Source organism: Dermacentor variabilis, chromosome 5 (genome assembly GCF_050947875.1).
Source record: "Dermacentor variabilis isolate Ectoservices chromosome 5, ASM5094787v1, whole genome shotgun sequence".
Taxonomy (NCBI): Eukaryota; Metazoa; Arthropoda; class Arachnida; order Ixodida; family Ixodidae; genus Dermacentor; species Dermacentor variabilis.
Window position 1 is genome coordinate 191,519,489 of NC_134572.1, and position 13,415 is coordinate 191,532,903.

General features: G+C 44.4%; 1 protein-coding gene across 2 annotated transcripts in view; it reads right to left on the bottom strand.

Moving 5' to 3' along the window:
- LOC142583412 (alpha-mannosidase 2C1-like) overlaps nt 1-13,415 on the bottom strand; it is a 255,564-nt gene that overhangs the window by 49,153 nt on the left and 192,996 nt on the right. For both annotated transcript variants that reach the window (XM_075693863.1, XM_075693862.1), the window contains exons 14-15: nt 7,853-7,963; nt 4,377-4,566 (exon numbers count right to left, since the gene is read on the bottom strand). In XM_075693863.1, coding sequence (XP_075549978.1) covers nt 4,377-4,566; nt 7,853-7,963 — 301 coding nt within the window. The remainder of the gene's footprint in view (nt 1-4,376; nt 4,567-7,852; nt 7,964-13,415) is intronic.

Below are 13,415 nucleotides of genomic sequence, written 5' to 3' on the forward strand. Positions count from 1 at the left end.
TGACAGTCAGCGCTTGTGTCCCGTCCTTCATACCTTGTGGTTGCATGTGATTGCGCTGTAACAATTTTTATGTCAAGTATGCACCAACTCGCCCAGAAAGAAGTTTTAATGATAGCAAGCTCAGTGGTATGAGGCCAGAACTTTGTCACAATTGAAATTCTCTCTGAACAGCTCGTAAGTCAACCTCAACTGTCCTGACATACTCTCAAACCGCGCATGTCGCCTCAGCATTGTGTTTCACTGCTTTAAAGAGTTTATTTTGGTTTGGATGAGGGACACCTGCATCTCGGCATCAGCCAACACTTTGTCTTTTGAGCTCAAGCTCCTTCAAAATAGTGGCAGCACGCTTCCTTTCCCTTTCATTCCTCAATGTGTAGGTCCTTTTTGTTCTTGTCCTCCTTCCACCACTTGTTTGCCCCACGGACCATTTGAAGCATCTTCTTGGTCAGTTGCACTGTCCATGTCTTATTTTTTGAACTCCCTAGGGACTGCGAAAACATCCAAAAAATCAGCCAGTTGTAAAAAATAAATGCATGTCATTTACTGCCCTTAAGGGCTCAAACCACCCCAGGCACATTCGAAAACTCTCTGAAGGCCTGTCGGTACACGTATTAGACATATCAGTGCTCGTACTGTGGCAGGAGATACCAGGTGCACGCGTGTATAATTAAGGAATACATACTGTGTCCGGTGGCAATAGCCCCTTCCTACGCTTGTTAGGCTTCACTGCAACACTTTTGTGTATTCTTCACCAAGTAACATTTCTGTACAGAGGCAAAGCTGACTCGGGAACCGGCATAATGCAACGCACCGTGCTTTCCAAGCTTCTAAGCCAATCACGAGGACCACAAAGGTGGAGTCGGGGCATTGCTGACAGCACGGAATCCTTTCAATGGAAAACATGGCACCCAACGGCAAGAAGCTTAATAGTGAACATTGAAGCAGCTAGGTCTAGCGTTGCCACAGTGGTGGCTACGGGTGGCAGCGGATCTGCGAGCGAGAGCGCCGTTTCGAGGCAGCGAGGTAATCAAAACGACAGCGGTGGTGGCTTTGATTAATGGCCTTTCAGACCTGCAGTCATGGCAAAAAGTCCGGAAAATCGGACGGCGAAGGGTTCTTGCGCCGAAATTTCAGACGTTTTGATACATTGACTCTATGGGGTGCGCAGTGGTGCCGTGAAGCTGTGCAAATTATCGGGCATCTGGAAAGTCAATCGTTGACTGTACACTGGCAACTTCTCCAGCTGACAACAGGGCGTCAAAGATGATTCATTACGCTTCCTGTCTGTTACTCGAGCCAGCATTACCGTGACTTTCGACACTTTCAATAAAATTACAGGTAATTTTCCCTGATAGAGGCACGAATTCCCTGAGTTTTCCCCGAGTTTTTCCAGACTGCTCACAATCCCTGAGAATTCCAGGTTTTCTCGGTTGGTAGACACCCTGCAGATAGTGGCTAACCTAACCTCATTTTCTCCTACGCAGAGGCACAATGATCACAGTCACTTCTTCTCTAGTGCTTCTCCCCAAAACTAAAATGGCGTTTGACCAGGCGCACAAACACTAACAGCAGACTATAGCGTGAAAACTGAAAATTTCTCGACATTTTGTCTCCTATGCCACAGTTGGCATAGAGTGTCGATGATTCAGATTCTTGCCTAACTCGTAGTTTGCTGATATGTAGCATTTACAAAACCATGAATTGGTGCTGTGCACAATATCTTTTGCCTGATAACAATCTGGTCCTGATGACAACCTAGAAGCAGTTAGGGTTGGCATTTATCGCAAAAATGTATTATCGTAAAAGGTAGTTGCAAGGGCATCAATGTTCAAAATGCATAAATGGATACCTTACTGCCATTTATCACGCATAAAAAAGGACGCGCACATATTTTATGCACAAAGAGTTCATAAGTAGAAGTAGAAGTTTATTTCATGTGTAATACAGGACATGAGGAGTGAGAGAAAATGTTTCTTTTAGGCAGCTTGAAGAAGCCCTTACCCCATGTATCTTGGACATGGGTCAGCATTAGGTCAGACCTACTGAATGATACATCATGTGGCAAACTGCATACAATTCATTGAAATGAAAAAACGTTCAAGCTTTAATCACATTGAAGAGAAGTACAAGAACAGTTACCAGAAATATCTGGTACACAAATTAAGAAAAGTTCAGGTTATCTCAGCATAAGAAACTACAGTTGCCAACTGATTTTTCGGACTACAAAAATTCGGACATGCTCAGTTATTCGGTCTGCTTCGCAGCACCGCCATTCTCCCCATAGATCATAATGTATAACAACTGCAGAAAGTTCGGACACCTTGCAACCTCTCGTCTGATTTTTTGGACACTCCTTGAGCCAACTCGATCGAGAGCACCATGCACCGACTCTGACCAGTGCATGGTTCGACTTGCTGAACGCCATTTTTGTTTTGAACGGAGCCTCCTTGCTGCCCCACGAAGTGGCGCTACTGCGCTCATCATCATCGTTTCTGCCTGGTTCGTGGCTACAAAAGTTCCGGTCTCAGCTTAATAAGCCATGTCAAGACAATCCAGCAGCTGATTTGCTTGTTTCTTCATGCACAACGCTGTGAGTAGGCGACGTTTTTCGTTTGTGCAATTGGTGTCGGCATGACGGCACGGTGATGTTTGCTTTGTGTGCTGTGTTGAGGTTGCAGTGATCCAACGCGGCATACGGAAACATTGCGTGAAGTGTAATTGCGCCGACAGTGCCCGCGCAGACTGCGCTGAAGAATGCCGGCAAGTGGGTGCCGAGAGGCTTAGGATTTGTCGCCTTCCGATGTGCTCCCTACAGACGCCGAGAATGTTCTACCGAGCATTGCCATTCCGGATACCATCTCATTTCACAGTTTCGCAGGTGCTGACAGTGCTGTACTGACATGCGCAGAACTCTATGACGGCGAGATCATTCGTCAGGTTTCTGCTAGCACTGCCAGAGGGTGACTCCGAGTCGAAAGATGACATAGCATGTGCTATGCTGCCGTCGCATGCGGAGCATGCACGAGCAGTGACTATGCTTTCAGCTGCCTATATATAGTGACCATACGACCCTCTCCGAGATTCAGGCTTATCTTATTGCGTGTAAACGGAACAACGTGCAACGGCCCATTCACGGTTTCTTTAAGCCTACTGCTGAGCCTGAATAAGTGCATGGAAATAAAGGATTTTTTGTTGTTGTTGTTAATCTGCTTTTTCGGACACCTGTTTATTTGGACATTTCCGCAGTCCCCGTGAGGTTCGAATAAATTGTCGGCGACTGTATGCGCACACAAAGAGCAAAGGAAGAACATAGAATGCACTATAATATCAGTGCTATATATAATACTGCCTAAGTTGGTTAAGTGTGAAATACTCTATATTTAAATTTTGTTCATAAAAATAATTTATTATTTTAGGGATGATGCAACATAAACTGTCTTTACCATAATTAGTTCTGTTGGGATGCACTTCCCAATATTAGTCTGGGCACGGCGGCATCACCACCACGTGGGTTGCATCTAATCCCTTCCTCTATTTTGTACAGATCTTTGGCCTGCTGCTCACTGTCAACAACACACGCGTGGAACCCGTGAACGTCGTAGCGGCACATGAGCGGAATTTCCATGACTGCGAATGACCAGATAATCTACAAGCGTCACCATTGCTATTAATGCTCACGTTTATGGTAAAATCACCACGGCAATCAAGCACGCCAGAATTCAATTGTGACCCGCACGTGTTTTGCCTTGAAGAAAGTTCAGCAGCGCCTAAAGATAAGTTCGGCTGTAGGCTTGAAAAGAATTTCTCTCGCCTCCAACAAATTTACTCAAATTAAAATTTCATATCAAAGCTGAAAGGTTGGTTCATATAATGAGCTATCTTTTGTATATTTATGTGGAGTGCCTTAATGCTTCATTTAGGTTTGAACATCACCAAAAAGTGATATTTTGGCAACTTCAGGAGTAAATTTCTAGAAAAGCATGATTTCCTAGCCGAACATTATTTTTATCATAAACTTAAATATTTAAAGTTTTAAAGATTGGAGCTGAAACATCAATGGTGCTTATGAAAACAAATTTGTCAGAACGCACAATTTCTTGCTTTTTAATTGAGCCAATTAAATGCGGGAAATTCATAAATGTATACACTTATGATGTCACGTGAAAGAACCAAGGCAGTAGAATATTCTAAAATAAAATTTGTCATTGTACCTAGTTTCACACTTGAGCTTTAAAAATTTACCTCCAATCAACATGTGCTCTTTCGGGAAAACTTTAAAGCGCACTTACGTCACCCAAAATATTTGTTTTGTGAGAAAACAGGAAACGGGAACAAGCTGAACCTGGATGTGTTCTGGTACAAGCAAGTGCACTTGCCCTGGTGTGGCATGAGGGCGTAGGTGAATTCGTGATGACCCATGTCAGCTTCTGGGTCGGGGCTCTTGGGTGCTCGGAGCAGCGAAAGCCGCAGGACATTCCCGTGGACTGCGTGGCCGTACTTGCACGTGTTCAGCAATGCCAAACCATGACCATGCTCACTGAGGTCGACCCACTTGTGGCCACACACCTGAAGGCGGCCAGGGCCAGAAAGCACATCAACATTGAACAATGAGGCTCGCCTCCACTCTAACCTACTTATTTCAAACGAAAAGTGCACAAATAGTTCTGGCCTCCCGCATTGCTCATTGCGCCTAAGAATGTGGTGCTGCAGTTACTCGCTACAAGAATACCGCCAATGATGAGTTTACTTTTTTTTTTTTTTTGCAATAGTGATAAATCCATGCAGGAATTGTCGCAGTGTGTGCAGCAAATGAACACAACAGTCTCACATAAATAGAGAAGTGGTATCGAGTGACATAAACGTGTACACAAAGCAAAAATTCAAAAAGTAAACACTAGCATTTAGTATTTAGTACACACAGGCTATGAGAGATGCCACAATGGACAGCTCCGAACGCATCTAAATAGTGCAACATGGATCTAAGTACACCTGAGCGCATTTGCATTGAGCAGACATTGGAATGAGGCAAGGTTTGGGTACAGGCTAGTTGGTATTCCATGATATCAATCGTCACTTACAGTGCATACATAGACGAGGGACAAAAAAGACGACGAAGACAAGCACTGTCTTCCAACTACAACAAGCTGACTTCCAACTTTGACGAGCGCTGACTTGGAAGTCAGCGCTTGTCTTCATCGTCCTTTTTGTCCCTCGTCTATGTATAGGAACTGAACCCATGACCTCGTGGTCAGCAGCAGAATGGCATAACCACTGTGGTGGGTATATATACACAAACTAGACAGCTTTCAATCAGCATCCAAGATTTCAACTGCGTGCATGCAGGTCGAAGTCATTCTGCTTCAGCACCATTTGCAGAAAGAAAGAATGAGTACAATGTTTCTTCAGTTGCACTCTGTAACAGCAACAAGCAGACTGAGAAATCAAGCGTGCAGTGTAAATGTGCAATCAGCATGAATTAAAAAGAAAACAATTCTGAGACTAGCCCACAGCGTTATCCCATTTCCAGGTTCACCTGCCCTTATAAAAATGGTTTATTTCAGACTCCGAAACGCACACTTTCAACTACTCCATGTTTAGAAACCAGCTACAAAGCAATTACTGTTGCACTTCCATGTAATTTTGGATAACAGGTGTCCTGGTCAATTTCACTTTGGGCTGGCCACACTACCCTACCCACCCTTTCATTTTCTTTCTTTCTTTCGTGCTTTGCTTCTTCTTTGTTTGTTTATTTATTTATTTAGTTTGAAATACTGCACGCAGCTAGTGCTGCCCAAGCAGGAGAGAATTACAGTGCATGAGTAACAACTCTTCAAAATTTTTCCCACCTCAGCATTCAGCAATACAGGAAGGCAAAAAGTTCTACTGTTCAATCATACAAGAGAGAAACAATTTCTGAAAAACTCAACCGAAAGGTCTCTTTGGCTTGGTGGTGCAAAGGCTAATGCACACAGTATTTCATTAAAGTTAGGTCACAGTCTTTTACACACATTAAACACGCTGCCGAATGGGTCGCCCGTGAAGTCACGGCAAAACCTGGCCATCGCAGTCGAGCTTTCTGCCAGCAGAAGGGTGTGGTTTGTCAAACATTCGTTGTGGGTACCACTGCTTCTCCTTGTTGTTGTTGTTCGTGTTGCTGAATGACAGCGGCGGTTGCAGTAGCTTTGATCTTGGCATGCTTCTGTGCCTGGCAAGCTTTTCTATAATGTGCTAATCTGGTCCCCCTTTGCTCCGGTGTTTCAGCAGGCAACACTTCCTGAGAGTTCGCAGCCTGCCACATCCACTGGATGATTGGATTCAGCCTGTCGCTTGCCCTGAAACGCACGCACAGATGGCCCAGCTGGCACAACATCCATGGCAAGACTGAGCAACCAAGCGTTGGCGAAGCAGCTGTTGAACCCTCACCTAGTCACGTGATACCACAGTGGCGAGGCTATGCGACGCCTCTCCGCAGCGGATCACGTGGCCTGACGTCACACCTGCCACACTTGCACCTCGGCAGCTCAAGGTCATTGTAAGACGATGAATGACCTTGCAAGACATGGCGTAGCAGAGCTTTTGCTCTAAAATAAAAAATAAATACAGATGCAGTCTGCGAGAATAAATTTATTGCAGCATGACTTGCAATCCTGATTACTTAGCAGTCCCAAGTACTCTTATTGAGTACGTAGTCCTTGGCACTTAGCAGTCCTGTTCAAGTGGAAGTGCTTTTCACAGTTCAAACCAATCTCAAGATCCAAGGACACCACCAGCAATGCGAAGGCAATGATCAAATTGGAAAGAAAGAAAGCTGTCATATAACATAACGGGCACGTCTGTATTTCACAGCAGACAAAAATTTATTTTTTGTTTGTTTATGGGCCGTGGCAGAGATATTTTGATCCAATTTACACAAAGTGTATCCCTTTTCTGAGGATATGTAGCATCCCACAAGGAAATTAAATGTCAGCATTGACAATGTTCATGAATGAACAACACACAAAGTAACTCAGCACAGATGCTCTCAACCAAAGCCCATACCAGACTGCCAAACATACCATGAAAAGTCTTAGATGTGATATTAGTTACAGCACTATAACCAGCTGCCTTCCCTCCCACTTTCTTCCTTTCTTTAAGAAGAGGGGTGCCTTCTTTGATTTTCACATCCCTTATTCTGACCATCTATGGTCTCCAAACAATCAAACATTTGCTTCAATGCTGCGGTCTTTATTTTGAAAGAATAATCTACAAACCCAAATAATACAGAAAACTGAATTTAAGTAGCAATAATATAGCTACAACTTCGAACCTTGATTTTGTATGTGAATGTACAAGTGCGTAGATGCTCAATGTTTCCCTTTTCATATCTTTTACTAACCATCACCTTCATAAATGTGCACATTTGTTTGTCACATTTTTTTTTCTTTCACTGAAATAATAGGCTACAGTCTTATACAGAACAGAAAATAAAAAATAAAGTGCAGGACAGCTGAGACCCTGTGAAGGAAATTTTTTTATGATTAGGTACTATTATTCATGGCTACCTCCTATTTTCTTGCAAATGGAAATAGACATCTCCTGTTTTTTCCTCTGCAGGGCCTTTTATACCTGACCAAGACAACCAAATGTTTTAATGTACACTATTAATGCCTCCGGGTTGCAGGCTCCTTTGTTCAGTTTTCCCCGACATCATTGTTGGAAGTTAACGCTGCATGTGTGTCTCTCATTCTTTCAATGCGTCTATGTGTCACTAGTTGCGCAACACTGAAAAAGCCTTCAAGGTGACGTAATACCAACAAGCCCGATTCCCCACACAGAATGGCTCCAGGATGACTATGCCCAAGCCAAGGCATACCTCGTACTTCGCCCAGTCCCACGATGTGTTGAAGTGGGTTGGTCGTTCCAGATGCCCAAACTGGATTTCATACGTGGCCCACCGAGACAAGATGTTGACTGGGAATTCAACCTTCAAGCAGGACATATGATGGTCGGCAAAATTAGAGCTCAAAATCACTCAATGTCCCTGCTCTTGCTAGCTGTTACAAAGCAACTTACTCTACATATTGTAAAGAAGCAAATCCAGCTTTTTTCCTATGACAACACTAACGCTACAGTGCACTAAAATTATGGCACACTAGCACTATGTACACTCTATATGCCAGAAAGCATAGCTAAATGGGCTTACCTGCCTAGACGACTTGTAATCAATCGACTTCTAGATAGGTCGTTACAAATATTTTAAGACACACTGCGTTATGATTGTCAATAAAAAAATGTAGCTGATTGTGATACCCTAACTGTGCTTGATTGGAGTATTGGTCATGGCAACAGCACAGGCATTTGTTTCTATCTGCATGGCACTCGGTTGATTTGTTATGCAAGTCTTCCGGCAAAGCACTGTTGTTTTTTCCTATTGTTTTCTCAAGTGCACGAGCAAATGTGTCATGCAGACCTGAAAAGCTTACATTAAGCATGAAGTGTTGCAATGCCAGCTACATATTTATGCATCCTGGAATTATAAAAATAATGTGCAACTGCCTGTCACATCTCTCATCAAACACACATCAGGGAAGGAAGCGCCGCTACAACCACCCATAATAATGTCAGAACATTTTATTTGAGAGAGCCAATGCCTCCCAATTTATAACGTTGTGAACAAAATGAAATCAGCAAATCACTGCTCAATGAGGGCACAAGCAACTCCACACAGCCAGCATTTGGAATTGGGTGGCCCACTCTCAAACATGTTCTTATTTACCAATGCAGAACATAGCGTTTCATACAACATTACAGATGAGCCAGTGCTGATTTAAGCCCTTTCTTGATTATCTGCATTATGCTCCAGTTTGAAGGTCCATAATAAAAAAAAAAAAGTGGTGCATACGTTCATATTACTATTGCTTATGTATTAACTAGCAGTGTTAGCTCACAATGTAATTACACAGTATATATGAAAAGTATATATTGTTACGCTGCAGGGTGGAGCCAAAAGAAAGAAGAGGAAGAAGAAGAAGCAGAGCAAATGCCTCACTGCTTTCAATCTTGTCTCTACGCCCCCTCAATCATCTTGTAAATAAGCCCGTCTCATCCGTAACAACTTTGCTGGAGGTGCGGAGTAATCGCTCTAGACAACCTTTTTCAATGCACCCTCTGACGATGCCGGTGCTTGGTTGGACTACTGCCTGAAGACACAGACATGAACAAACCACAAGCAGCCAGCGGCAGCCATGACACAAGCCTCCAAGATGACAGCGAGCGCCCTAGGCAAGTCATCGGCTGGATCCCTCAGAAAGAACCATGCACCTTTCCTGGCAAAGCTGATGACGACGTTGACAACTGGCTGAAGTATTATCAAAGAGTAAGCGGTCACAATGGCTGGAACTCAATGGCGGGACTTGCTAACATTGTCTTCTTTCTCACCGGAATCGAACTTCTCTGTTTTGATAATAACGAGAGCATGATGACAACATGGAAAAGGTCCGCTGAGAAAATCAAAAGCTGCTCCGGGACTCGCTTTCAAAAAGAAAGAAATCTGAGCATACGCTTTTGTGTAGAGCACTGTTGCCCAGAGAAACATGCACAACTTACATTGAAGAAGTATTAAAATTGTGCAGAACTGTGAACAGAGGCATGTCGGATGAAGACAAGGTTGGACATCTCCTGAAGGGCATCGCTGAAGATGTCTACAATTCTCTTATATCAAAGGAAGAACTGCGCACTCCGTCTGATTTCAGATGCCACTGCCGTGTTTTTGAGGCACTGAAGACGCGACGAGTATTACAAAAGTTGGTGGATTTGACAACGTGACCACGGTCGCAAGCATGGACATCTCCACCTCCCATGACAACGCCTTGCTAGTACGTCAGCTCGCTGAAGAATAATTAGCCCACTTTCAAGCACAAAGTGAAGGAAGAGATGCAGGACCGGAGTACAACCAATGCACACTTGAGGTACGCTGTCCTGAATGGCCGGTACTTTGCCAATTGCAAACTAATAGTGAAAATCAGCCCTTGCATGACAAACGCATTCACGTCGACACGGCAGGAGCTCTGGCATCCTTCGCGCACCTTCGGACGCCATCAGGCCGCACCGCCCCAATGCCTTTGTCCTCAATACAGCCGGTGCCAGACCACATAGTTTGTGACTACCCTGCATACTGCAAGCCACCTATTTGCTTTAACTGCAGAATCCCTGGACATATCACCAGGTATTGTTGTCGACAGCAGCAGGAAGTTTCGGCCATCCCCGATTATCAATGCAGAGAGGAGACCAAGACAGCTCGCTGTGGCAGATTGCTGCACCTCTTCGACGACATCTGCATGAATGTGTATCCCGGCATAAGTCTCCAGCTTCCAACCGCAGTCTTACTCCACCTCTGACCGGCTATCACCACTCGCCATCGCCTTGCTGTCGCTCACTTTCACCACCATCCCAGCTGGGAAACTAGCTGATGCGATCAACGTAGGTGAGGTCAGGGATGGTCACGTAGTCCTCTGCTTGTCGCCGTGCCCAAAAACAAAGTGTGTGTCTGTGCTGATGGTTGAAATACTGATGCCCTAGTGGATAGCGGTGCTACAGTTTCAGTAATGAGTGTTTTGTTTAAAAGTCATCTTGGACACAGAGCTGTGTTTGCTTGTGGGGCCAAAAGAGTGCTTTTTGTGAAGTTGGGAGGCAAACTCCTGCGGCCCATTGGTGTTTGGTCTGCTATGGTGAGTGTTGGTGGTCGACTTTACAACTGAATTTGTTGTTTTGGGACACCTTCCTTGGGATTGGGATCATCCTTGGGATTGACTTCAAGAATATGGTGCAGTGTTAGACTGTGGGGCTAGTGAAATTTCTCTTCGAAGTCCTGTGATGAAACCCATACCAGCAGTATCTGATGGGGACAAGCAGGGAGCATTTTCTGTGTCCCATGATGTCCTTTTACCAGCTCACACTGTGGCATTTGTTCTGGTAACTTCCAAAGATTGCCCTCCGCATTGCTGTCATGGTTTAATCGAGCCGTACTGCCCTACCACGTTGAAGAAAAATATACTGGTTCCTCAATCTATTATAGTATGCGTAGATGGTCATGCTCATGTGTGGGCGGTGAACACGTCTTTGGAGGAAGTTTTACTGCCGACAAGACTCAGGCTGGCCACCTTTGACTCAGAAGCAACTGCCAGTATTGATGCCGTTGATGCTTCTACCGATGCGAGGGCAGCAAATCACGACTACTCTGTGGAATTCTACCGCCATGACGAACAAGTCGCTATCCTCTTCAGAGCGGAAAGAATTGCAAATGGTCCTCATCCGCTATGCTATTCCTATGAATGGATGCAATGAATGCGTCCGCTATTCAATTTCACGCAACATGAGCGTCCAATTTCGCTTTCTGACTTGCGAACGCAACACCACATAAACACAGTCCAAGTGACACCTATTCGCCAGAAGTAATTGATGAGCAACTTCAAGAAGTGCTGTGGACAGGCATTGTCCAGGAGTCTTGCAGTCTCTGGGCAGCTCCAGTGATACTAGCTAGGAAAAAGGACAATTCTTGGAGATTCTGTGTTGATTATTGATGACTTAACGCACCCACAAAGAAGGATGTACACCTTCTGCCACACATCGACCATGCTATCAATTGCCTTCATGCAGCCTCCTACTTTTCCTCCTCTGACTTACGATCAGGATACTGGCAAGTACCGATGCACCCGACAGATAAAGAGAAAACTGCCTTTGTGATCACAGAACGACTCTTTGAGTTTAATGTCATGCCTTTCGGTTTATGCAATGTGCCAGCAACCTATGGGCACCGTGCTTCACAGATTGAAATGAGAGATCTGCATGTGCTATCTCGATGACGTAATCATGTTTGGCAAAACACTTGAGGAGCAAAATCAGCAACTTGGTGCCATACCGGACCGCACACAGAAAGCTGGACTGGTTTTGAATTCAAAGAAGTGTCACTACTGTGAACGTTAGACTCTCATGCTCCGTTTTCCCATCGACAAAGATGGTATACGACCTGACCCTGAAAAGATTGCTGCAGCACACAATTTTAGCCAACTGCAGACAGTGAAAGACCTCAGAAGTTTTCTTGGCCTGTGAGTTTATTTCCGCTAGTTTATTAAGAACTTTGCCCAACTTGTTCTCCCACTCGTGCGCCTCCTTCACAAAGACAATCCGTACGTATGAACTACAAAGTGTGAGGACGCATTCCGTCAGCTGAAGTATTTCCTAACTTCTGGGCCAGTCTTGCGTCATTTCGATCCAGAGGCCACGAGTGAGCTACATACTGATGCTAGCGGTGTATGCACTGGCGTCGTCCTTGTTGAACTTCATCATGGGCGCCAGCACATTCTTGCGTGTGCAAGTCGGACACTGAAAAGAGCGGAGCGAAATTATACTGTCATCGAATTGAAATGCCTCGCTGTAGTGTTTGCCATTCAAAAGCTTCGGCCATATCTGTACAGTCACTATTTCAAGATAGCGATGGATCATAATTTTTTTCGCTGGCTTGTTGGACTGCACAATCCTTCTGCCCGGCTGGCACGTTGGCTGTTACACCTTCAAGAATACAACTTTTCTGTCGGCTACAAGAGCAGTCGGTGTCATATTGATGCTGACTGTTTGTCTTGTCTCCCGTCGTCACACTCCACTGCTAACGACGACGACTTCGATGACTACTTTGCCAGCATTACCAAGTTTCCCAACGACAGTACCTTTATATGTAAATTGTGAAAATTCTAATGTGAACAAGTAGAAAATGGCAATGCATTGTTGCTTTTGCAGGTTTGTCCAAAACTGTAGCAGTGGTTTAAATTTAGGCTCGAAAACGCATTTTTGGCACTACACTATGCCTACAGTGCAGCTAAGAGCCATACCACTTGAAATAAAGCAAGCTAAGCAAGTTCAGCAAAAGAAAGCGTTTACCATCGACTTCCGTTAATTTAACCTCAGTTAATTCAACTTTTTGCTTCATTCGAATGCAATGGAAAGCCCCAACAAAAAAACATACATTAATATGGAAGGAACACGCATTTAGTTCTCGAAAGAATGCCGCTTTGATTAAGTAGTACAGCCCTACCAGCACCCCCTCATGCATTTGGCAGTTACTGAAAGCTTGAAAACACAAGAAATTCAGCAGACTGCTACTGCCTCTCTAGGGGTGAAGCTGTTATATTTAAATCTGTCCTTCTGCCTGTGAAGACATCCTGTCCTGTCTGTTTCATGTCGTGTCACGCCGAGGCAGCGCTTAAACTTGTCAGAGCACTTCACCTCCTGCTGGTTGCGTCTCACTTCACCGACAAGAAACAAAAAGACATTACAGACTACCTCAAGCAAAAAAAAAAAAAGAACAAAGGATGTGCATCTGTTTATTTTGTCGCCTTTTCCTAATTGAACTTTTCATATTATTTGAACAAATCATGCAATCC